General features: G+C 49.5%; 11 protein-coding genes across 11 annotated transcripts; 5 read left to right on the forward strand and 6 right to left on the reverse strand.

Annotated features, from left to right (window-relative positions):
* Window positions 1-740: 740 nt before the first annotated feature.
* CSR1_2 (phosphatidylinositol transfer protein csr1) lies at window positions 741-1,472 on the reverse strand (the record flags this gene model as incomplete). Its single annotated transcript, XM_064900479.1, has 4 exons — window positions 741-927; window positions 980-1,086; window positions 1,144-1,313; window positions 1,379-1,472. 4 exons carry the CDS (start codon window positions 1,470-1,472, stop codon window positions 741-743), a joined length of 558 nt encoding a protein of 185 aa, XP_064753791.1.
* An 873-nt stretch (window positions 1,473-2,345) lies between these two features.
* On the reverse strand, window positions 2,346-5,142 carry SPA2 (component of the polarisome; the record flags this gene model as incomplete). Its single annotated transcript, XM_064900480.1, has 2 exons — window positions 2,346-2,756; window positions 2,806-5,142. 2 exons carry the CDS (start codon window positions 5,140-5,142, stop codon window positions 2,346-2,348), a joined length of 2,748 nt encoding a protein of 915 aa, XP_064753792.1.
* A 581-nt stretch (window positions 5,143-5,723) lies between these two features.
* On the reverse strand, window positions 5,724-6,635 carry LTR64_006146 (uncharacterized protein; the record flags this gene model as incomplete). The annotated part of the gene is made up of 2 exons (XM_064900481.1): window positions 5,724-6,520; window positions 6,554-6,635. 2 exons carry the CDS (start codon window positions 6,633-6,635, stop codon window positions 5,724-5,726), a joined length of 879 nt encoding a protein of 292 aa, XP_064753793.1.
* A 469-nt stretch (window positions 6,636-7,104) lies between these two features.
* LTR64_006147 (uncharacterized protein) lies at window positions 7,105-8,362 on the forward strand (the record flags this gene model as incomplete). Its single annotated transcript, XM_064900482.1, has 4 exons — window positions 7,105-7,180; window positions 7,221-8,034; window positions 8,086-8,119; window positions 8,225-8,362. The coding sequence occupies 4 exons, from the start codon at window positions 7,105-7,107 to the stop codon at window positions 8,360-8,362; spliced, it is 1,062 nt and encodes a 353-aa protein (XP_064753794.1).
* Window positions 8,363-9,151: 789 nt separating this feature from the next.
* PAP1 (polynucleotide adenylyltransferase) lies at window positions 9,152-10,933 on the forward strand (the record flags this gene model as incomplete). Its single annotated transcript, XM_064900483.1, has 1 exon — window positions 9,152-10,933. The coding sequence occupies one exon, from the start codon at window positions 9,152-9,154 to the stop codon at window positions 10,931-10,933; it is 1,782 nt and encodes a 593-aa protein (XP_064753795.1).
* A 792-nt stretch (window positions 10,934-11,725) lies between these two features.
* On the reverse strand, window positions 11,726-12,898 carry LTR64_006149 (uncharacterized protein; the record flags this gene model as incomplete). The annotated part of the gene is made up of 1 exon (XM_064900484.1): window positions 11,726-12,898. One exon carries the CDS (start codon window positions 12,896-12,898, stop codon window positions 11,726-11,728), a length of 1,173 nt encoding a protein of 390 aa, XP_064753796.1.
* A 213-nt stretch (window positions 12,899-13,111) lies between these two features.
* Window positions 13,112-14,642, reverse strand: LTR64_006150 (uncharacterized protein; the record flags this gene model as incomplete). The annotated part of the gene is made up of 3 exons (XM_064900485.1): window positions 13,112-13,158; window positions 13,206-13,340; window positions 13,388-14,642. 3 exons carry the CDS (start codon window positions 14,640-14,642, stop codon window positions 13,112-13,114), a joined length of 1,437 nt encoding a protein of 478 aa, XP_064753797.1.
* Window positions 14,643-15,522: 880 nt separating this feature from the next.
* Window positions 15,523-18,159, forward strand: SLX4 (5'-flap endonuclease; the record flags this gene model as incomplete). The annotated part of the gene is made up of 2 exons (XM_064900486.1): window positions 15,523-16,189; window positions 16,244-18,159. 2 exons carry the CDS (start codon window positions 15,523-15,525, stop codon window positions 18,157-18,159), a joined length of 2,583 nt encoding a protein of 860 aa, XP_064753798.1.
* A 171-nt stretch (window positions 18,160-18,330) lies between these two features.
* Window positions 18,331-19,302, reverse strand: LTR64_006152 (uncharacterized protein; the record flags this gene model as incomplete). The annotated part of the gene is made up of 2 exons (XM_064900487.1): window positions 18,331-18,861; window positions 18,940-19,302. The coding sequence occupies 2 exons, from the start codon at window positions 19,300-19,302 to the stop codon at window positions 18,331-18,333; spliced, it is 894 nt and encodes a 297-aa protein (XP_064753799.1).
* A 1,209-nt stretch (window positions 19,303-20,511) lies between these two features.
* LTR64_006153 (uncharacterized protein) lies at window positions 20,512-21,828 on the forward strand (the record flags this gene model as incomplete). The annotated part of the gene is made up of 5 exons (XM_064900488.1): window positions 20,512-20,719; window positions 20,772-21,002; window positions 21,055-21,164; window positions 21,215-21,380; window positions 21,431-21,828. The coding sequence occupies 5 exons, from the start codon at window positions 20,512-20,514 to the stop codon at window positions 21,826-21,828; spliced, it is 1,113 nt and encodes a 370-aa protein (XP_064753800.1).
* A 613-nt stretch (window positions 21,829-22,441) lies between these two features.
* On the forward strand, window positions 22,442-23,665 carry LTR64_006154 (uncharacterized protein; the record flags this gene model as incomplete). The annotated part of the gene is made up of 4 exons (XM_064900489.1): window positions 22,442-22,753; window positions 22,845-23,235; window positions 23,288-23,410; window positions 23,460-23,665. 4 exons carry the CDS (start codon window positions 22,442-22,444, stop codon window positions 23,663-23,665), a joined length of 1,032 nt encoding a protein of 343 aa, XP_064753801.1.
* Window positions 23,666-24,366: the final 701 nt, after the last annotated feature.

Here is a 24,366-nt window from a genome sequence, read left to right on the forward strand (position 1 = left end):
GGTGTTTAGTTCTTCCTCCTAGTCCTGTCATATAGGCGTGGCGCTACATGCATTTTGTTTCAATTGGTCGCATACGTCTCGCATGGCGTTCTGGCGCTCACGGCAGCCAGCACATTTGAGGAGCGTTGCATGAGCAGGCCGGCACAACGTACATACATAAAAAGCGTGTCTTTCTAATTCTGTAATGAACATGATATGAAACAGATACGAAGTGTTGTAAGACTGTCTCTCTCAAAACCTCGAAGCTTGAGTAACGTCTTCTTGTGTCCGACAATACCAACCCTCGACAAGCTTGTCGACCCATGCACGTGAGACGTTGTTTTGCTTGGATAATTATGTTCTGCATGGCGCGTTGCTGCCCAAGCAGCCGCAAGCACAAGCCAAGACAATACTACATGTTCGGGAATGTTTCTAGCTCCGTTAGTGGAGTAAGTGATCGCTAGAGGTGGGGTTAGCTAGAGTGTGGAGAAAAAAGTATTCTGTCGCAGGAAGACTCGAGACCGAGTGTGTGAGACGAAACCATGGAGATGAAACGCGGAACATTGTTGTGTTTTGAACAGGGTAACACCCTGAGGTCTTGACAGATGGACGTGTGTATCGTTGTCTGCTAGGACCACGCCATTATATGCTCCTCTTCTTCTAACGCTGCTGTGGGGACACAGCGCGTCGTGTATCTTGGTGGATGTCCATGAGGAACTTAGGACATTCTGCTTGTGGGAACGAAGCTCGGGTTCAGTTCTCTATTTCGAGTCGGCACCGCAGTCGACGATGGTGGGTTTGACGTCAAACTTGACTTGACCTGAGCCTGAGCCCGTCGCCTCGAGCGCTTTCACCACATCCATACCATTAGTGACCTCGCCAAAAACGACGTGCTTGCCATCCAGCCACGACGTTACAACGGTGGTAATGAAGAACTGTGATCCATTCCTGGCTGACGTTAGCTGATGAAATAGGCAAAGTCTTCGCGTATTCGACTCACGTGTTTGGACCAGCGTTAGCCATGGAGAGTAGACCAGGTTTGCTGTGCTTGATCTGGAAGTTCTCGTCTTTGAACTTCTCACCATAGATAGACTTGCCGCCTGTACCCTGTCGCAAACACATCAGCATTTTGACCAGCTAGTCTTGCATGAGCCGTGCACTCACGTTGCCCCGTGTGAAGTCACCACCCTGGAGCATGAATTGTGGGATGATTCTGTGAAACTTGGATTCCTTGAAGCCGAAGCCCTTCTCGCCTGTACATAGTGCTCGGAAGTTCTCTGCTGTCTTTGGCACTACATCGTCGTAGAGCTTAAACTCGATCCGGCCACGATGTGCTGTAAGGCGTCAGCATTTTGAATCTGTCAGACAAGCCTGTGGGTGTGCTATGCAGCTAGCTTACGTGAAGGTATCGTCTCGCCTTGTGCTCGTGCCTGCTTCCTCGACTGATCCAGTCGGGCATCGCTCCATTCGACATCAAACCACGCTTTGGTCATGTTGAATGAGGTGGAGGAGAAATATCGAGGACTGGTAAGCTTCGACGAGAGAAATGCCCGGTTGCATGATGGCGGGGCTGCATTGAATGATCTCAACAACGACGGACCTGACATGCGGAGGGGCATGGCTGCAACAAGGATATACGGCCTGAATATTAAGCGCTGCGGGGTCCAAGGCTCTGCCAAGAAAAGTCGCGAGGACACGTCTGGTTCGTTCGGGCTATTGTGGTAAAGAGTCAGCGCAAGAACCTATAGCTTCATGGTCGCCATTTCGTAGCACGTCGTCACGGCTGGGCTTGAGACAGGAGGTGCAATGCAGCACTCACATGAAGTTGTCTTGATGCTCAGAGATATAGGGAGCAGCTTCGAATAGGTCGTTATGAGATCAGGGGCAAACTGTAGTCCTGGATACAAAGTATTGGTACAGCCTGATTCCGTTTTGATGATAGTACAGAAGAAGGCACTGTAGATGAAAGACGATGGTACAAGAACTTGATTGAATATGAAAGATTGCGATTGAGATTGACGTTGATGAGCATCGATGAGGTAGATGAGCTCGACAGCTCACCGAGTCCTCGCCAAGTCCTGATTCATGGAAGGTCCGTTCGACAATTAGACTGACTCAGACTTTGCAGACCACTTTTATACGCTTTTCAAAAATTGTATTAAGGAAGCTGCGATGGTTGACGCACGACTCTCGCACTTGTATTGAGAATGAGAAGACAGTTCATGCTAAGTCGATGATGCAGTCAATCTTGCTTCTCAGAATACGAAAGGACTGCACCCAAATCCCTATCAAGTACGCTCTATGGTATAAAGGCTACGCTAACTTTGCTGCAATAAGCACAAATGATCTGATCTGATCTCCCTTTCTCAGCTGAAGTCATCTGCATCTGCCTGCTCACCTGTCACGACTTTTTCGACATCAGCTGTCAGGTCCTTTGCTGCCTTGGCAACCTGGAAAGCTAAGGGCGGAAATGACTGTGCAACCCCTGTCGCCGCAGGCTGCCCATCGTGTTGCGTTGAACTTTGCACCTCATTCTCCAGTTGGATCTTGCCTTGACTAAGCTTTTCGTATGCACCTGATACCTTATGCACAAAGAGTGCTCGGAAAGAGGTCGGCTGCTCCATTCCACCCTCAGCTGCAGCAAGAATGATATCAACAACATCGAGGATACCATTGGCGTGATCTCGAACAACGGAAGTCCGACCATCATCGCGAACGGCCCTCACTAATGTCTGGACATTCTGTACAAGAACATCTGTTTGGTTACCGAGGTAAACCTAGATTTCGTGTTAGTGCCATTCAAGGAAGATGTGGTAGGCGACTCACTTTCAACTCTTCCAGTTCAATGTCATCTTGCTGGAGATGAGTAGCATCGATACCAAGACCGTAATTGTTGTCGTCGACACGCGACTCATCTTGGACAGGTCCAACTGGTGTGCGAGGATCAGGTTCCAATGGATCGCTCAGAGCACTATAGACACTGTCTGCCTCACTCGACTTCCGTACGTGGCCGTTGACTTTGAAGTATCCATTTTTGTTGACAGGTGTCAAGTGCTGATCGTCGTGCTCTGTCAGCTCACCTTCTTCACCTATTGGAGTAGGTCGAATCCTGACATTGCGCAGAAGGTCGACTACAGCTGCTGTTAAGTGAGATGCTGCAGCATCAAGCAGGCTTACAGGTGAAATACCATGTGCTGCAGCATAATTCTTGGACGCAGTGATGACATTGTTGGCTGTTGCCGACACTTTGGCTTTCATCTTGCGCCTTTTCCTGGCAAGCTCATCGTCCTTCTCGCCATCCATCGCTTTCTCGACATCACCCGTGATGCTTCGCACGGCATATACCAGATCCTTTACGTGGTTCAGGACTGCTGCAGGGTCCGGACCATGACCACTGTTTAAGAGCTCGTTGATGGAAAGCTGGAACCTTGTAAGATGCACATCACTCACCAAGCCATCGGAAGAGTAGAAAGACTGATCTCGCAGGACTTTAGACTTCTCCACATCATCGTTGTTCAACCCAACGGTACTCAATCTTGCATCCTTCTTTTGACTTCTCACTTTGGTATACCGTGCCTTCCACTCTGCGACCTCCTCTTTTAGACGCTGAACCTCGCCATGTAACTGCTCCTCCCTTTGCATGCTGTCACTACCTTCATCTGCCATTGCTCGCATCTCGGCCATGTGAGCTCTAAACTGCTTGCTCACTTCGTCCGTCATCTTCATCTGTTGATCGTACTTGGACTGCAGCCTTTGATGCTGCTCTTCAAGCTCGTTGTGCTTGTTTTCCCACCCATTATCGTCAGAGGCTGCCACTTGTGAGGCTAGAGATGCATGTTCTATACGTAGTTTCTCAATCTCCTCCCTCAAGGAGCTGTTTAAACTTTCCACCTGATCCACTTGCTGTTGCAATTTGTCCTTCAACATTGCTGCGCTAGACAGCTCATTGATCTCTACGTCTTTGGCCTCGAGTTTGCTTTCTAGATCAGCAACTCTGTTCTGGAGGTCATCTGTAAGTTGGGGAACAGATTTTGTGTCCCTGCTTGCTCCTGTCATGGATGTAGCAGAGGTGTCGCGGTTACTCGTCGAGCTCTTCAGACTACTTTCCAAAGCAAAGGCATCACTGGAACGGCTGTAGCTTCCTGTACCTCTACTGTTGTCATCATCTTCGTCCTCGATCATTGTGCTCTTGTTTGGAGTGATGGTGTTGCTTTGGAATTGCTTTGGCATGGGACGTCCAAACTCGTTGGAAGCATTGATATCGAGCTGAGGAATTGAGCCGTTTCGAGGGCGTAGGCCGGCATTGCTTGAGATCGAAGTGTTGGCTGTATGCGACCTCGATGGCGGGCCAAAGCCATTAAGTGCCGGCGGCATGCCGTTAGGAACTCTTGGTGCAGGTCCCCTGGATAGCGATCGGGTACTCTCTCTTTTGTTCTCTGGATTAAAGTGGGGAAATCTCCTCTCGAGCTCGCAGAAAACATCGGTAGCAAGGTCTCGGAAACGGGCAATCTGCAAGGAAGAAAGCTTCTGCCTTGCTTGATTGCGCTTCTCGTGGAAATCAGGTCTGGGTTGCAGGAAAGGGGGAACTTTATCCATGCGAGGAGGTCTACCGGGTAGGGGTTGCGCAGCCTGCCGTCGTTGTAGCTCATCGAAGACATCTGTGCTCAATTCGTGGAACTGTACGGGGGACAGGCGAAGCAGTTTGTCTCTCGCTTTATTGGCTCTTGGAGGCTGGGCAGCACTACCTTTCAAATAGGCTCGTAAAACTGCGTAATGTTGTCGAAGTTCAGATTCAGCCCTTTGATATCTTTGGCTCCTGGGATCTCTTAAGGACATATCACTGTTTCTGGAAGAGCCTGCTCTTGACGAAGCGCGTGAGCCATTTTCTGAGGGTCCTCGGCGGTCGTACTGTTCAACGGGAGAAACAGCTGCAAAGGTTTGGGCACGGTTTGGGGGGCGAGCCTCGAAGCTATTGCCGTGTATATCAGGTGGTGAGATTGAGTCACCTCTCTGTGGAGGAGGAGGAGGAGGATATGCATCAGGGCGCAATCCACCGTTGTAGGTATTCATTCCAGACCAGTCACTACCAACGGTCGAATTGGAGGGCGAATAGGTTTCGGCTCTGTTCAGAGGATGTGGTAAGAAGTGAGGCGCTGCTTCCATGGTTGCTGAACTGAAAGAGTTATTGATATGCGCTGCTGATCATGAGTCGAGATGGCAATGAGGTGTGCAGTTTCGCGTCTGGCACGAAGGCTGTTTCGAGCCTTGGTTGCGATCACGAGAAAGAGTAGCAACGGCGCTTGCCAATCATCTCTCGACTTCTCTGGTATGATGGTCCATGCACGAAAGCAAAATTTACGAAAAAGAGTTGAAAACGAGGGAAGATGTGTGCCTGCCACAACTCGAGCGTACAAAGATTCGCAATTCATCAATCGACCCTTCCTCTTCTCCTTATCCCGTATCGGTCTAATACTGGAGATCCGTTCCTGTAGGATGGGCAGCCAATTGCAGAGGAAGTCGAGAAGCGCCCTTGCAGTTGGGCTGGCGCTAGCAGCGGCTTCCATGAATGATGTGCATCTGGACGCTTTAGCGCATCCGCTGGTACCTGGTACCTGGTACCTGGAGAGCTTAATATGCTCTACTCAATCATCCCTCCTCGAGTTCAATGCGCCTATCAAGAACGGTGCATACTATCTCTATTCTGTACAAAGTCCAAAAGTCCTATTCATCTAAATCTTTGCTAGTCATTGTCCTGGCACCTTCGGTTTCAACATGCTCTCCTCCAGCTTCCCTTGCTTGATCTCTTCTTTCATCATGGGTCGAGGAAGCTCGAAACCGTCATTCACTCGTGCATACGTAATGCCACCTAGTCGTGCAATTGGTCTCAAAACAGCGGGATCTATCAGACTATGGTCCTCATTTATGGCGTCCTCTCGAGCCCAGAAACGTACACCTTCTATCAGGGCCAGAACGCCAGTCTTCTTCCCTGGTTGCACACGAGATTCGAATTCCTGGGTTGACATCAACTTCCCTTCAACACTGAAGATCGCCTCTTTGATACGGCTGGCCTTGACTATTGTGCATGATGCAGGTGTCAAGCCACTCGCCGACCATTCCGACACCCCGTATGGTAAGTCGATTGCACACGAGTTCGCAGCCTCGATATAGTGCTCGGAGATAACGTTGATCACGCACTCTCCACTTTCAGTCAAATTCTTCAACGAATCCTTTGCATTGTCCCATCCGCCACTGAATCCGACCCCAAAGATAGGAGGATCGTGGTTGAACATCTGCGTATAGCTGAATGGCGCAAGGTTGGTGCTTGAGCCATCCTTGCTGCGCGTCGATAGGAAACCGATTGGTCGCGGTATGATAGCTGATATCAACAGCTTGTAGTTTAGACGAGCCTCTCGTCCTGGGCCATTAGGGTCTATCTCAACGTGCTTCTTATCGTCATTGGACTTGTCGTTGGACCCGCTGCCATACTTCCATTCGGTATCGACTGTTTTCGTATACGTCCAATTTCTGGAATGATCCCAGTCTGGTCGAGATGCTTGTACCTTTGCAAAGTCACCGTGAGGATTTCTTTGGATTACGACCTCCGCATCATGTTTCTCTTGCGCTTCTTGTGGCGCAGAATAAGAAGCTTCGCCCATCTTCAGGAATTTACTCGACAGCTTTAGTTAAACACAGCGTGTTGCGGTCCCTGGTAAGTTCGTAGCTGCAAGCAAAGCCAAGGTTTCGATAAGTAAATACCCTTCCGATGATAGGGTTTGCATTTTGTTGTACCTCTTCGCACCCCCGCAGCAGCAGATTTATCAGCAAGGTGTAAGAAAAGCACAAACTCCATGGGGAAATTTACCTGCGATGTTCTTGGAGAATTGCTACGACGTCGTATGATATCAGTGCGATATCATGCAGTCACGTCCCGCTCAGCAAACGAAACTACGGGCGTGCTCCCGACACTTTTGCTGACCGGGACGTGGCAGTGACCTAGACAACAGACTTGATACAGATACATGCTCTTGCCTTGTGGTCACTGACGTCCTTCTTGTGATTAAGCCCATCGGTACTCTTTCTTGTAGACTAGCCCCCGCAGCACGCTGTTGATACAACAAAACGACCATGCCTGATTACGAGACCTACGATCTGGGGGACTTTGGCCTGCAGAACGGCGAGACACTGCCTGGTGCCTTCATAGGTAGGTGGTGCCAACATACTACAAAATCTGACATGGCTAGCCTACAAGACATTTGGGGAGCCCTCCCTGCCTGCTGTTCTCTATCCGTCATGGTATTCTGGCTCAATCGGTGACAACGAATGGCTTATCGGAGAGGACAAAACACTCAATCCATCCAAATACTTCATTATCATAACGGCTTTGTTCGGCAATGGCCAGTCCATCTCACCTTCTAATTCATCCAACAGCCCTTTTCCTCACATCGCATTCTATGATAACGTTCGTGCTCAGCATCAGCTACTGACACAAAAGCTCGGTATCAAACATCTTCGAGCTGTGACAGGATGGTCTATGGGCGCAGGGCAGAGCTTTCAATGGGCCACACAATACCCTGATTTTATGGATATCTGCGTCCCTTTTTGTGGCTCAGCAAAGACGTCGCTGCATAATCAGGTCTTTCTGGAGGGCGTCAAATCTGCCCTCATCGCCGCTAAAGGCTTATCTAGCGCAGGATCTGGAAAGGGACGCATCGAAGCAAAAGGTCAAGAAGTCAGAACCTGGACCGACGAAGAGCGCACCGTGGGACTTAAAGCCTTTGCTCGAAACTATGCTGGATGGGGCTTCTCCCAGGCATTTTATCGTGGAAAATTGCACGAAAAGTTCTATAATGCCAACAACCTGGAGGACTTCATGGTCAATTTCTGGGAAGCCTGGGCTCTGTCAAAGGATCCAGAGAATCTGCTAGTAATGCTACAGACGTGGCAGTCGGGAGATGTCAGCCAGCAGGAACCGTACAATGGTGATTTTGAGAGGGCGATGGCAGCAATCAAGGCCAAAACACTGGTGCTCCCCAGTAAGACAGATCTTTACTTCCCGTGAGATGCCATCTTTTCTATGCGTGGAACTGCCAAGCTGACTGGAAGCAGACCCGAGGATTCTGAGTATGAGGTGAAATGCATGGTAAGTGTGTCTCGAGTATCTGTAGTTGACTGGAACTACCTATGCTGCGTTGTCTTCAGGTTTCTTCACTTGCGTTCGCGCTAAAAGCAGCTAACAATGATACAGAACCAAGACGTTGGCACTCTTGATATCTTCCCCTCAATCTGGGGACATTGGGCAGGAGGGCCACCAGGCAATATGGAAGATGTCAAGTGGCTCGATGAGAGACTGGCTAAGATTTTCAGAGACACTCCAACTGCATAGGGACATCTCGTCGTTCAAGCAGATCTAGCTTGCTAGAGGCAGTGAGGTTTGCTAGAGTGTCTACCTTTGGATACTGCCAGCAACTTTGATCATATCGAAGCGCTAGATCAGCGACACCATGGTACATGATAGAAATTTGTCCTTCGCAGCTGACCCTTCTCACCAAGTACCATTAGGAGGTTGAGGCACGATATGTAAAATGAGGTCCGACGGTAGGCATTGTTGCTGAAAGTCGCAAGCCTATGCAGTCTTTCGCATTGCCCCTGATTGATCGATGGCCTGAGTGTACAACTTCAGTCGTTGCTACGCCAGAAACATGTGTAGCACGCCGCCACGTTGGGGGCACGCCCGCAGATTTGTTATGGGAACTGACACTTTTGCTGACCGGGACGTGGCCGCCGCAGCTGGTTGCGGCAAAGCTACCATTTCTAAACCTTGTCACTGTCCCTGAACCATAACCACTAGCGTATGTAGTGTTAGTAGGCAGCCAGGCGCAGTATTGCACAGCAGGCGTAAGTTCTGGTTAAGTGGTGTCCCAGCTTTCCAGCCACTCCATCCGCAACCACAAACCCTACTAAGAGGTGGAAGTCTTCACTGATATTTCATTGACTTATTTGTGGGGCGTGGGGCAGGCGAGCACTTCTCAAACAATTTGGTGTCACAGGTGAAAGAGAGGCAAGGGTTGTCACTGATGCCTCTCATCTCCATGACACCTCGTCGGTGATCACATGTTGATCTTGTCGCCTACTCGTCCCGAATCGTACAAGCGATAGTATCTACCTCCGAAATATGGCGCAGCCAACCAAGCAATGGGGGTTAACTCCTCCTATGTCCACGAGTTTGCCTACACCTCTGGACAACGAGAAGAACGCTGAACTGGTGGAAGAACTCAAGAAAAACAATAATTACGAGACTCATGATGAGACACAGAAGCGTATCAAAACGTTGAGGCTACTGAATCAAGCCAACCGAGAATTTGTCAGAGAAGCTGGCCGCCGACAAGGTCTACCACAAAATCAGCTTGACCAGTTAGGCGGCAAGATTTATCCATATGGCAGCTACAGGTTGGGTGTGTACGGTCCTGGCTCGGATATCGATACGCTGGCTGTTGCGCCGAAGAGTGCTACGCGCGAACAGTTCTTTGAATTCTTTCCGGATATCCTGCGACGAATTGCTGGCCCTGAGGCTGTCACATCCTGCACAGCTGTGCCAGATGCCTTCGTTCCTATCATCAAGCTTGTTGTCAACGGGATAGAAATTGATCTGATCTTCGCCTCGCTAAACAGGCAGACCATTCCTTCCGACTTCGAGCTGAGAGACAACAAAATTCTTGATGGTCTCGATGAAGCAACCATCCGAGCTGTGACTGGGCCCCGTGTCACCGACACGATCCTCGAACTTGTCCCCGAGCAAAAGACCTTCCGAACCGCCCTGCGTGCTATAAAGTTATGGGCCCAGAGAAGAGCTATTTATGCGAATATTGTCGGTTATCCAGGAGGAGTTGCATGGGCCATGTTAGTAGGAAGAGTATGTCAGATGTATCCCAAAGCAATTGGAGCAACGTTGGTACACAAGTTCTTCAACGTGTTGAAGCATTGGAACTGGCCCACTCCGGTACAGCTACAAGACATCGAGAAGGGACCTCAGAGGACGTGGAATCCACAATTGTATCCTGGCGACAAGAAGAACCTTATGCCTGTGATAACTCCAGCCTACCCTAGCATGTGCGCAACTTTTAACATTACTCTGTCCAACAAGGCAGTCATTCTGCGCGAAATTGATCGAGGTTTCAAAATTGCAGGCGATATCTTTGAGGGTAAAGCCCAATGGGCTGACCTCTTGAAGAAGCATACCTTTTTCACCAAGGACCACAAGTATTATCTGAGCATTATCACGGCTTGTCAAGATTCGCAGGAGGCAAAAGCCTGGTCTGGCGCGGTCGAGTCTAAAATTCGACACTTTGTCGGCGCGCTAGATCTCAACACAAAAATGATCATGCTTGCGCGTCCTTTCATTAAAGCCGTTAAGCGTCAGCACCAATGCGAGAACGAAGAGCAAGTGAGACAGGTACGCAGAGGAGAAATGAAGTACAAGATCGCCGAGACTACAATGATCGAGTCGACTGATCCAGACTTGGTGGCCGCTGGTGGCGCAGGCACAGCTACCAACGGCGACGATGCAGCTCCAGCCAAGATCGATACCGGCATTCCTGTCTACACCTATACATTTTACATTGGCATAGATCCGACTCCTCTGCTTGAGCAAACAAGGAATCTTGATATTCATGTCGAGACAAAGATGTTCAAGGATCGATGCTATACTTGGGACAAAATTGACCCCAGCAAGCACTTCCTCGAAGTAGTGCCTTGCAAGGGTTGGATGCTTCCGGATGATTTATTTGACACTGCAGCCGGTGAAGTTGTACCCTCCAAGCCGAGTAGAAAGAGAAAGCTTGCAAATGGCGACACTTCTGTTGATGAACCACCAGCTAAACGACTTGCCCCTGCTCCTAATGGCGCTCCTGCTGCATCAGCTGCAACCCCACCAATTACGCCGCATGCGCCTTCTTGAACGAGCACATGCATGCTGGGGAGCATAAAGATTAGCAAGCGACATGACTCAGAAGAGCTCTATCTATTTGATCCGAACGATCACTACCACGACCCAAACACTGAGGCCTGCTTAAGACGTTGCTGACATGACTCGGCTTCGTACGAGAACAGCCGTGAAGCAGCTGGGTACACGAATGGCACAAAAGCGTGGCCGCACAGGTACACTGATCAGATTACCAGGTTGAATGGCACTAGAGATCGATTGATCGACCAGCCAATCAACCAAGAAGAAAGCTATCAAATGGAAACAACTTCCCAGCAGCACTTTGACATTGCACAGAGACTCAATTGTGCTGCGCGCCTCCGAATGTGTAAGGGAATCCAGCATTATACTGCCACTGGGCAGCTTTGTACCAAAACCGTATCAGTTTTACCGGAGGATATTTCAAAGTGCGCCGATTATACTCGTAGTCAAAAGTAAAGACTGCCGGCACAAAGGCTGGAGTTCTCTAGGGTGTACCAGGTGAACAAACTTACGCTTATCCCGATGCACGTTCGCTCGACGTTAAGTTGGGCAGCTGGGGAGGACACATGGTTTGTTTTTTTTTGTTTTCGTTTCAGGAATGATACATTATTCAGAATAGTTCATACTAGATAGGACAAGTACCAAAAAAATAGGAAAATATGAACACGAAAGAAAAACCGAAGAACCCGAATTATGCTGGTCGGTTAGCTCGTTGCCATGTGCTGTATGAAGGCATAGCACGCTAGTAGTCGTTCATATGATGATCGCTAACAACTGAAATACAGCTCACGAAGCACCCTCAGCCTCCTCCCACCCAGCCAGAAAGCTCAAAAGATTCTCTCCCAACCGATCAACCACATACCCACCCTCAAGCAAAATTACAGCCGGCAAATTCTTCAGCATGGCCCTTACAGTCTTCGCCATGACCTTGTAGTCCTGTGTTTCGATTTGGAATTTCCCTAACGGATCCGTGTGAAATGTATCAAAGCCGAGACTAACAAGTAAATGGTCCGCGCCAAATTGCTGTATGGCACTTAAAGCAATATGCAGTTTTGCCAAGTACTCCTCGAACGAGCTGCCTGTCTTCAGCGGTAGATTTAGATTCGTGCCGAAAGCCGGTGAACTCGATGGTCCTTGCTCGGAAGCTGCGCCGGTGTAGTATGGGAACTCGTCTTGGCCGTGGATACTGGTGTAGAAGACTGTTGGGTCCATGTAGAATTGCTCTTGGGTGCCGTTGCCGTGGTGGAAGTCGAGGTCTAGGATGGCGAATTTGAGGGTGGAGACTGAGGCGAAGTTAGGGTTGCTTGGTCGGCGGAGACGTCGGGAGTGAGTGAATTGGCGGAAGGTAGTGATTGTTATGGCGATGTTGTTAAGGTAGCAGTAGCCGCCTGCTTGAGAGCCTGTGCAGTGGTGGCCAGGTGGGCGGCAGAGAGCGAGGACAGATTTCAGTTTAGGTGAGTTTTGTTGAAAGGGGTTCTTGCTGTTGGTAGGGGCTTCCGCCATGAGCAGGGCTGCCTGTACAGCGAGGTTGGCAGATGCAACGATGGATTGCCAGCTGTTTTTGGATATGCCGGTACTCATGTCGAAAGCATAGTAACCTGCTCGAGCATAGATGTCTTTTGGTGGCCGAAGTTTAGCATTGGCAACGTTTTGTAGTCGAAAGCATTCTGGCAGGACACTCTCGTGCGCTTCGACTAGACCTTCTTTCAGCCACTGACTGAAGACGTTCTGAATATGCTCAATGTATTCAGGCTTGTGGTTGGCTTTAGCAAGCGCAATCGTTGTCTTCTGATCTTCCTCGCTTGCTGAAATCGTTCGAAGCTCATGATTTCCAGAGTGTTTGACTGCATCCACAATTGCCTTGATTCGTGCTGGGCTTTCTTGTGCAGGTATTAACTTTGCGCCGAGTAGCTCAACCGTGTCATGCAAAAGAGTGGTCTCATCGTGGAGGATCAACATTTTGCTAAGCGTTATTGGTAGCTTGTGGCAATCCGAAATGCGATGTGTTATGTGATAGATGGTATTGCAACCATTGTAGGCATTTTATAACTCTTGTTCCATTTGTTTGTCGTGGTGACCTCTGAGCCTTGGGTGGTTTCTATTTGAAAGGTACGTCATTTTGCCAAGTCTCTACTAGTGGTTTGTTCTTTGAGGGCGCAATACTGTACGAATTCATCCATAAGCGAAGGAAGAGTGCTCCTCGATAGGTTCGGTCAGAGCTGGGAGGCGTCAGTGATATATATGAATGACATGATCACAAGCTTACCGGCGAGCTGTGCTTTGAGTTCGGCAATCTTTTTCTTGCGTTGTGTTGAAAGCTCGTATATACTGCGGTTAGCCCTTCTCTGCGTCACGGAGATATCCTTCAACGTGTTGCGTATGTTCCTGTCAGTTTCCCGGTCTGGCGATAGCGTCAGTGGAATATTAGATAACAGTATACGCACTTACTCTGAGCTTGTATGCCTCTTTCTAACAGGCGAAGGTGATGAAGCAAACCCTCCCTCATCGCCTTATCACCTCCTGGGAGATTCTGACAACCTTGTAGGCAGCCACGGACCATTTGCACAGTTCTGCTGTAGTGTTCTTGTAACAGGGCGTGTACGTCGTCATGCGTATTATCAAGGTCGGGAAACGTATCCTCAGGCATAATGGGAGTGATAACAGGGTCTTGCATTTGGTGACTTGCATTATCGAATGCATCTAGCTGGTTGAACTGTCCGAAATCGCTCGGTCTAATAACAGGTTCTCCTGGTGTGATGAACTGTTCAAAAGGTACTTCGCTGAAGTTGAATTCGGGGAAGCCTTCGGTAGTTCTTTGTGTTGTGCTAGAAAAATGGTTCGGCATGGGCCAGTTGTTTCCGAGGTCGGGTGGCGAGTTCAGTCGTATGGTAGGACTGATGTTCAATTCTGCATTATTGAGGCTCTGTTCATCGTGCGGCAATGTTATACCGTTCAGGAAGACTTGTGGACGATACATACTGACTTGAGACTGTGTTTCGATTGGGGTAATTTCAGGTGTGATATAAGGCTTCTCCTCCGGACCGGAGAGAAAGATTCGGGGTACTGAGAAATTGCTGTGCGAGTTCAGATCACCATACAAGTCGTTTTCCGGAGGCCCTGATCCTTGGGATGCTGGCAAGGTTGATACCCATGCACCATCAGGTTCCGTGAAATGAGGTACAGGAAAGGAGGTGTAATCTTGCAACTCCATCGTGTAGATATCGGAAGCTGCGGGAGAGGGTGCAGCGCTCGTGCCTGACATTTCTTGATCAGATGCATCGTCAGACAGCACACTGACAGACTTCGCACGTGGTCTTGGATCTCGGCTGATCTCTCTTCGAGCGAACCTTCGCAAGTTTCTGTCTTCGTTTAAAGCTGGTCGGCCGTCTGAAGCGGTACTCCTACGTCGTCCTCTGTTGCTGACTTCGAGTAAAGATTTACCAGCTTCCTGGATTTGCTTCAGACGTTCGTCTCGATTGGCGTACTTGGGCATGTTCCATTTCTCGGGGGCAATGCGGCGTTCCCACTGCCGTAAAGTAGCATCAAAGTTGAATCGGTCCGCCATCACCTTCGCTGCTTCCTTCAGAGACATGTTCTTCTCTATATAGTAGTGGAAGAATGGTTGCTTGACTCGCTCCCATTCGTCATCGGTATATTGACGGCCATGAGACCTGGGACGGTCTCGTGATGCTGAAGACGGCATGGTAATTGACAACAACAACGCCTAGCCAAGGGCTGGTTGAAGCGACGAACAGGCAAGGTCAACGAAGGCGTTGAACAACTCTTTCGTGCTATCGCGAGAACGTTGAAGTTGAAGAGTGAGACCTCTTAGTAGGAATTGCTTGAAATTGTCTAATTCATCGAAGGCTTGACACGAGGGTGTGGACCCGGAGTGAAATGACTTGCAGACAGAGAGGCTCAATCCGAGGGAAGGCATCGAATGGAGTCCTACATGACAGATCAGGTAGGCGCATATCAAACGATTGAACGAGCGACAATCCTCTCGTAAAATGATCAGAAGCTCCAGCATGATTGGGCACGGAAGATGTGCACTTCAAAAGTTCCAGGCATCAATCGGCTTACCACGTGCGAGTGTTGGAGGAGCTAAGGCGTTCTTGAGGCGAAATCATGTGCCTTTTGAGCCACCCTCACATCGCCTAGTCCGCCTAATATGAGTCAAGCCACTTCCCGCAAGGCTGCAAAGTCAAGCAAGAAGCAATAGACATGTCAGCTATCACATCCTACATCGTCGGGGTCCTGAAATATGCACAACCTTCCAGATTGGATATTGGAGGAAGTATGATTGTGCGCGATTGTCTATGAAAGGACTTCCCATTGATTGGGCAATGTTTCGCACGTGATTAGGCGTTCGAACCATACCCTTTGCGTGTTTGTTGCCGCCATTGTAGGCGTCGCGGACGATGCTCACAGCGGCGCAGGAGCGAGACAGTGGGCATTTTGCGATAGTCCCGGTATGTTTCCAATCTGTGTGAGACTATCACCTTTCAGCTGCAGTTGAGCAGGAATGAGACGTCGTGGCTAGTATTACGACGCATCAATGGACCCGCCTATATGTGCGCAGCATGTCTTCAGTCATTGTCCTCTCCTCCTCGCCGACACGAATTTTCGCACCATCACCAACACAAGTCGAGGTCGTATCCCCACCGAGATCGCCCCAAGGAACTGTCAACAGCAGCGCTGTTGCTTCGGGAACCCTCTATAAATCATCTTTGACGACAAGAGATAGTCTCTCAACTGGTTTCATCTCTGCGAAGCACGTTCTAGCACCAAAACCAGGTGCGGAAAACGTGCCCGTTGGCCTTCTCAGCTCGCCCAATTTCAGGCTGAACTCAGCAAAAGCTCGAATTCCAGCAACTGCCGAGTCTGCCTCAAACAAGTTTGCTGTTGACATACCGACCTTCGTACCAACTGACCATGATCAAGCGAAACCCGCCAGTGATTGGGACGAGATTCCAGACTGCACAGTGGTCAAGGTACTGCCGGCCGATGTTAGAAGAAAGAAGAAAGCCGACAAGTTCGAGCCCTTGAATCTGATGAGCGCCACTTCAAGAAAGAAGAACTGGACTCCCACTAAGTCGGTAGAACGTTTCCCAGTCGACGTAGACGATATTCAGAAGTCGAGTTTTGGCCTCGACTTAGCCAGGGTCTTTAGCGTTTCTAACCACAACCGCGCCAGTGACAAACATGGCACATTGGTCAGCTCCGAAACTGTTGGCGCTTCGAAACGACGTAAGATAGATCTTACAAACGCTGTCTTCGAGACACGCGTTGGTATCTCTACAGCTGCCGCCAAGTTGACCCCGCGTGTGACGCCTGCTCGTGCAAAGTCACCCTCGAAGAAGAGTCGTACGATCACGGCACTCGCGACTTCCAACCATTTGGACGACGATGTCGATCATGCCAATCCAATGCTCCAATATCTCCTCTCTACGCAAGCAAACATGAACGCAGATCGCGATCTAGACACCTTCGAAACCAAAGTCGCCAAAAAGACAAGCATGTCGAAGAAAGGGCAGTCAAGGTCAAGACTGAGATCGCCCGAGACGGTATTGAGCTCACTCGAAGCTCAAGACGTCATCTTTGCGACTGCTAGTCAACTCGCTGGTGACGAGCCTCCTGCACTACTGAAAGATACCATTGAGGCTATCAAGCAATCTGAGACCCATCTAAACTCTAGCCCACCTCGGACTCAGCAAACAGCTATCTTCTCAGAATTATCTACCACACCCCAGCGGCATGGTGTCTATCGATATGGAGGCCACAAGAGCCTTTGGACTGCCGCGACTCGTGACGGAGAAGGAGCACTCTTGCATAACGACCATAACTTGGAGCTGCCTGCCCTGAAAGACGTTTTCACTGGCAAAGACGTCTTGCAGGAGCAAGCTGTAGGCATACCAGTCATTGACAGCGCCGAAGATAGTCTGGCTCTGTTAGGCACACTTCAACCAGGAAAAGCCATTATGATAAATGCTGACAATGTCGAAACTCTTTCTACGTACAATACAAGCGCGATCAGACCTCGATCACAAGCTCGATCATTTTCGACCTCCTGTAGATCTCCCGCTTCTAAGAGAACGAATGCATTAGACATCTCACAACCTGCATCGGTTGCAGACAATGCCAACTTACCCAGCACGACTGTACATACGAGCTCCAAGCAAAGAAAACCTCCGCCTAAACCCAACTATGCCACCTGGACAGATGAAGAGCTCAAGGATGCCGTGAAAGCACATGGTTTCAAGCGCTTGCGCGCACGGAAGACCATGATTGACAAACTCGATCAACGCTGGGCTGACCAACATGGTGTAGACTGGAAGGTTGTGAAGGAGGCCACCAAGAGAGCATCGAAGCCTGTGAAGACAATGGATACTGGTGATTTTCTCGACAAAGTTCACGACACTACTGCTCGACCACCACCTAAGCTTAAGAAAATACGTAAGAAGAGATCAGAAGTGAAGGACCCTGCAAACTTGAAGGACACAAAGAAAGGGAAGTCACGCGCAGTAGTTGCAGGCACAATCGACGATGAAATCTTCGACATCAGTGACATCGAGACACCCATTCTCACCACCTCTGATCGTTTATTGAACACCAACATCCTCTCGTTCGACAACGACGATTGCTCTGCCGATGATGAGCCGCCTTCAGCTACCGCTCCTGCTAAGGGCACGGGGGTTGCAGCAACGTCCTCTTCTCGAATCGAGACCAAGAAGGCCGACCGCTTGCTGACACCACCACCTACAATGCCGGTGCCTCTCAAGGACTCGTCACCTGGATTCGACGACGTCCATATACTCTCTCCCTCGCCAAAAAGGCGCCGCAGTCGTGGCTTGGGAGCCAAGACGCTTCCGGCCCTCAAACCTGATACGTCTAATACTTCGAACACCAGTACAGACGTCCCGTTAGCGAGTCGCATACTAGAAGTAATCCAGCTTGCTCCGCCAGACAACACTGCCCGCAATCACTATACCAATCCTACCTGGCATGAGAAGATCCTACTTTATGATCCAATCGTGCTTGAAGAATTGACGGCTTGGCTGAATACCGAAGGGTTTAGTGCGATTGGTGAAGATCGTGAGATAGACGTCAGTGAGGTGAAGGACTGGTGTCATGCTAATGGCATTTGTTGTCTATGGAAAGGAGGCTGGAGAGGGAACAAGAAGAAGGGTAAAGACAAGGCAGAGTCTTTGGAAGAATGATCGGAAGAAAGCAATTTTTCCCTGTTGGCAGTATGCATTGAGGACGTCAACAGTACGAGGCGGCACGTGCAGCATTAGCGTGCTGTGGCAAGAGCCACTAGTTCAGGAGCGACCAGGGTCTATTCGTTCCTCGCATATCACTGCCTTATATACTATAATATTTGGCTCATGTCAAGAGTTAAGCTTCTTGATGAAGTCGATCACCTTTGGTTCCACTTCTCCTGGATTAGAGGCACTCAGGAAATGCTGACCTCCCTTTACCTCGATCACGTTCGCTTCTTTTGAATTGACAAAGAGTTTGATCTCCTCACGAGCGTTTGCGACACTATAGACCTGATCGTCAGATCCATGCATCCACAGTACTGGGCATGTAATATCAAACAGCCTTCCATGCAGGCCATCGCGATCCCGGAGATTGATTGCACACATTCTAGCTCGACGACGACCTATGTCGCCAGTATAATTGGCCTTGGTGTCTGCTGACATGCACTGGACGAGTGCAGAATCGGCGTTTGGACCGACTCCCAGTTGGACGAGCAGACCGACGAAGCCATCGTCGAGGGTGAAGTCCGGTGTTGGGTCTTTGCTCGACCAGCCACTGATGAGGGAGTCGCCGATGGGCGCAATATCCCAGCAGCCAAGGTCTCGAGTGCGTTGAGATTCAGAATCCATTGATGTGCCTAGCGCGATTGCACCAAGTACCTGCATAAAAAGAAAGGCAAAGTCTGTTAGCTAACTGAAATTCACAAGCTTTTGTCGATCATGTTGACGGAAACTTACTCGTGACGGTGCGAGCAATGCTAGCCTCATTACCATCCATCCGCCCTGACTTGTTCCCAATGTGAAGAATTTGTCGATCTTCAGTTGGTCCAGGAGTTGAAGTGTCATGATAGCACTGTCCCAGTAGGTGAACTGCTCGACACCCGAGCTGATTTTCGTCTTGCCATGTCCTAGCAAATCCACGGCAATCAGATTCGCTGTGCCTGCAAGTGAGGATGACTCGAATTGCGCGTCGTAGAGGTTGAAGGAGGTCATGAACGAATGTAGAAGAACCAGGGTTGGCTTGGAGGCGTCATGCTTCGTAGCACGGTAGGAGACTTCGATACCCCCTAGGTGAGGCACATGGGCCGTCTGTGCGGCCATCTGGAACTTGGTTGAGGAGGGAAACTATCGGACAAAGGCTTTGGGATATGTTGTGTAGAGATGACCGAAAGTGTGATTTTGCAACCCAAGACGGAACTGCACACAAGTAAGGTAGCTAAGTAACCTGCAGAGCGTTTAGTCCTCGTGGCTATCCTTGTGCTTGATCAGTCTTCTGTAACTTCCCCACAAGTCGGCCGTTACATGTTCGACGTCGTGGTCGAGAGTCAAAACTCAGACAATCTATGGATATGTTACTTGCCACTAGTTGTCTTCTGCTAAGTTCTCGTATCTTAAACTTCGCCATTAGATCCACTCGGACTGACGTTATTAGATGAACGCAGATTTCTCGGCCTCATCTTTTTTAACTAAGATCTGGCTAAGCTGGTGGCTATACCTTGCAGATGATGGTGTATACCTCGTGCGAGTGCTTCAAGATCATCTTCAGAGTGCTCATGCTCACATTCAACATGTCGACTCCGCATCAGTGAAGATCTATAGTGGGGAATGATCAGCACAGTACCATAGTACATTTGTTTCAGCACAAAGCTTATGGTAAGTGGAGCGAAGTTCGGCAGTCGCGTTGTGAGTAACGCAGGAACGACTCTGCAGGAGCGACTCTGTCGACAGGCATCGTTAAGAAGCTTCGATACTAGCTCCAAAGCCTTGTACTAGTGCTGCAGAAATTGCTGTCGATCGTCCAACCCATGCTCTTCAGTCATACTCCACAACGCTCAGAGTGTCTCATTCTTTGTACGCGAGTGTGGCTGCCCTTACCACATCGTTGGCAGGTGCATGCTCCGCAGCTCATTCTGCTCGTAACAAATGTCCGCCCGCCCGTCTAAAAGTCAGTTAAGAAAGTGGAGCTCAGGCCTCAACTTCTTTCGATGTGCTCGATACTTCCCCGACCAATCACTCGTGGCCACACGCCCCTCGAGGCGGCTCGGAAACCGTTTGGGGCGAGCGCCTCTTGCCGTTGAGCGAGCTAGGAGAAAAGAAAGTACAGCAACGACGAGGGTTGGGCAATAGTCTTTATCATTATCTGGAGAAAGCCCGGATTGCCATGGCCTCAAGACGAGTGACCCAGCTTGGGGAAGACTCCAGGAGATTGACGCAAGCATATGTACCTTCTTGTCCCCTAGACAAACATACGTCTGGTCTACTTCTGCCTACAAGCATTATCAAATCTAGTACTGACCATTCACTATCGACATGGCTGTCCAAGCAAGTCTGACCGACCAGCAGGCTATGAAGGCTGAGCTCTACGGTATCGACATCACCTTCACAGTTCTTGCAGTCGCATCTGTAGCCCTTAGATTCTGGGCTCGACACCATTCCGAGGCGAAATGTGGATGGGACGATTGGCTTGTGCTTGTCTCGATGTTCCTCGTGTTCATCAACTTCGCCTTGAACGCCGTCAGTAGGTGCTTGGAACCTTTCCGCTTTTCTCGCTGAAATCTAACCCAATACAGTGATCGAGCACGGTCTGGGTCTACAGGCAGCAGACGTCCCTCTAGAGTCTCTGTTTACGATTGGGAAGGCCATATACGGTGATGAGATCGTGTACGTGGTTGCTTTGGCTACGATCAAGGTTGCCATTCTGGTCATGTACTGCCGAGTCTTCGTTTTGAGGTCATTCAAGATTGCGGCATGGATCTTGAGCACGATCACTGTCGTCTGGTCGTTGATGTTCATCTTTATCTGTCAGTCAGCACCAATGCCCTTTCTCTTTGCAGCATACTAACAGACTTACAGGTGTCTTTCAATGTAGTCCAATCCCAAGAGCATGGAACCTCACCATTCCGGGCAAGTGCTTGAACCTCCGGGCAGTGTTTATTGGAAATGCTGTCCCGAACATTGTTACAGTAAGTCAAATCTGCGGTTTTCTATGTCAAGAGGTTAACGATGTCTCCAGGATGCCATCATATTGTGTATGCCACTGTACCATGTATGGAAGCTTCATGTTAGGCTTGCTCAACGTTTGGCATTGACTGGCATCTTCCTACTTGGAGCATTCGTTATCGTGGCCAGCATATACCGCTTCACTACAGTACTCCAACTCAATCCGATGAACCTTTCCTGTAAAGTTACCCCTGTCATACCCATAGCACTACGTACTGACGATACTCAGATACACTAAAGACCCCAACGACATGGTCTCACGTCGAAGTATCAGTCGCCCTCATCAGCGCATGCCTACCTACAATGCGCCCTCTCCTCGTCAAGTTCCTGCGACTCGTCGGCGTTCAAGGAAGCACAAACGAGGGAAGCGCACAGAGTGCAGGACGTGCCACTATAGGTACATCCAAACCAAACAAAAGAAGGATGCCTACAAGCAAGTTGGAATTCTCCGTCCTCGAAGAAGGTCGCGATGAGTGGCCGGAAGCAAAGCGTACCTCGACCGACGAGGTCCCACTGAACGGCATTCAGGTTCGGAGGAGCTATGAGCAGATAATCGTTGAAGTACCGAAGAACGATGGCTGGAATGACAATCCACCGAAATCTGAGGCCTGGTATCCCGGGAGGTAAGAGAAATGAGCAGAAGATAGACGGAAAACAGAACACTCCAAGTCCGCCATGTTCGCGTGGAATGAATGAGCAGATGTATTGTATAGGGGCAACAATAGGTATATGTACAAATATCATAGTATTCCCGATTCGTTGTTCATGCCATATATTGTTAGCATTTCACGATGAGTTCCCGAGCTACATACGTGATGTCCATCTCGAGACGTGAGTGATGGTTTGGAAAAGGAAACACTGCCAGGACGTAGAAATTTAATCTAGCCTAAAACGGTTAGTCGTCGATCATCGTAAAGGTATTAGTGCTGATTTGAAAGCGCCCAGCAGCAATAGGAGATGTCTGATGGCCGACATGAATCGGTATATGCACCTCTTCGCATGTTGCAACATGGACATTGCTGCTGCGACTATCGCGCTGGCAAGCACATCCTTGTGCATAATATGGAGACGAACTCTCTGACGTCAGCGATGACAAATCCATTGCCCTGATCAATATCAAGTGAGTGTTATTGAAATGTATATACGGATCTCGGAAACACACAGTAGTATCTCATACTGAACTCTGAGACTGATCTCCTAACAGAAGAACACCGATCAAAAGTGCAACATAGACTAGAAAATGTCGGGAAAACACAACGCAGCCTTCCTCGATGGCGCTGGTAAAGCATTTCGCGTCGATAGTATCGAGACCAAGAAGCCTGGGAAGGGAGAGGTCTTGATCCGAAACCGAGCACTTGCAATCAACCCAGTGGACTGGAAGGTTCAGGACTCGGGATACTTCTTGGAAGAGTTCCCATCCATTTTGGGCGAGGATGTTGCAGGAGAGATCGAGGCCGTTGGTGACGGTGTTACTCGATTTAAGCCTGGACAGCGTGTTCTAGCTCATTCTCAATTCTTGTTTAATAAGAAGCTTGAACAGGCTGGATTCCAGGTCAGTAAATTTGGAACATGTCCTGACATTAGTGCCGAAGACTGGCTGAGATTCTGCCCAATCTGATTTCCTGAGCTAACTTCCGGATCAGGAAAAAGTCATTGTACCTGAGGTATCGGTAGCTGCTATTCCTGACTCTATGAAGTTTGAGGACGCGGCTGTCTTACCACTGGCCGTATCTACTGCTGCAGCTGGTCTATACCAGCCGAAAAAAGAAATATGTCTGGAGTTGGACCTGCCGAGCACGAAACCTTCGAAGAGTGGTAAGACGCTTCTTGTTTGGGGAGGTAGCGCAAGTGTCGGAACTGCTGCTATCCAATTAGCCGTTGCTTCGGGATTGACCGTTGTCACAACGTGTTCCGAACGGAACTTTGGTCTGGTGCAGAAGCTCGGGGCCAAGGCATTCGATTACAACAGTCCAAGCATTGTGGGAGATCTGATCGCGGAACTAGGCACGGGCGATTTCGTTGGCGGTTATGATGGTAAGTAATAGATTGGACATTTGGAAGAGATACGCGAACTGACGCTGCTTAGCTATTGGGACAAGAGAGAGTGAGATGCAATGTGCTCAGGTCATTGGCTCGATGGGTGGTGGAATCCTGAGTACCGTGTTGCCGCCTCCCGACGAACTGCCAGCGAAAGTGCAGGCGAAGCAAGGTGCGTTGACGGTGTAAAGTTGTACAGAAGCTCTTATTGACACAAGTAGTGCTTGCTCTGACCATCTTTGCTGGATCGAATGCATTCGTCGGCAAGTCTGTTTACGAGGACTTCCTACCTAAAGCGCTAGCTTCTGGTCAGTTCGTCCCAGCACCACCTGCAGAAGTTGTTGGAAACGGCGTAGATGCGATTCAGGAGGCATGTAAGAAGCAAAAGGCAGGTGTATCAGGGAAGAAGATTGTGGTAACACTATGATTGTAATGTGAAAGAGGCAGCCGTACCTGGAGGAGTAGTCGTTGGTCAGGTACTTGGGTTCCGGCAGGCACGTTCCAGCTCGCACACTCCGCGGAAAGCACATATCATTCGATGGACTTGAGCGTGCTTCCTGCAATGGGTGGAAGCCTAGAATCATGTGTCAGTTATCTCTAGTGTCTACTCAAAGTTCGTCGTTTGGTTCCAATCAGATCCACATGCCGCCACGACCTCCTAGTATGCACCTGTCAAACGAAGTATTGGCATCGTAGCTGGTGGAAACAATCATACCATGAAGCCTAAACCATTGATCCGTTCTGTGACAGTCTTTGTTCTTCTGTTCACGTTTACGGCAATTCTGGCCACAAATAAAGTCCCATGCTGAGACCTCAGACATGCTCCCAACACCCACTATGTCCCGTGCAACGTAACACAGCGAGGGGCACGTCGCGGCCCGCTTAGCGTCCCAGAAACACCTCTCGCCGTGCTTGGGGCCTTCGAGACGGGGTGGGGTGGGGTGACCACGACGAATCATGATCTAAGTTCACAGTGGAGCACATCATGGCAGGTTTTACCACACCACTACGCAGCATATATAGAACTATCGTGCCCAGTGGTCATCTTGCCATGTGACGAGAGCGAACTTGGTATTCCTTCTTCCAGTGGGGGTGGGATAATGTCTGCCAATAAGGCTATCTATCATT

The sequence above is a fragment of the Lithohypha guttulata genome (genome assembly GCF_036872675.1).
Source record: "Lithohypha guttulata strain CCFEE 5908 chromosome Unknown scaffold_4, whole genome shotgun sequence".
In the NCBI taxonomy this organism is placed as follows: Eukaryota; Fungi; Ascomycota; class Eurotiomycetes; order Chaetothyriales; family Trichomeriaceae; genus Lithohypha; species Lithohypha guttulata.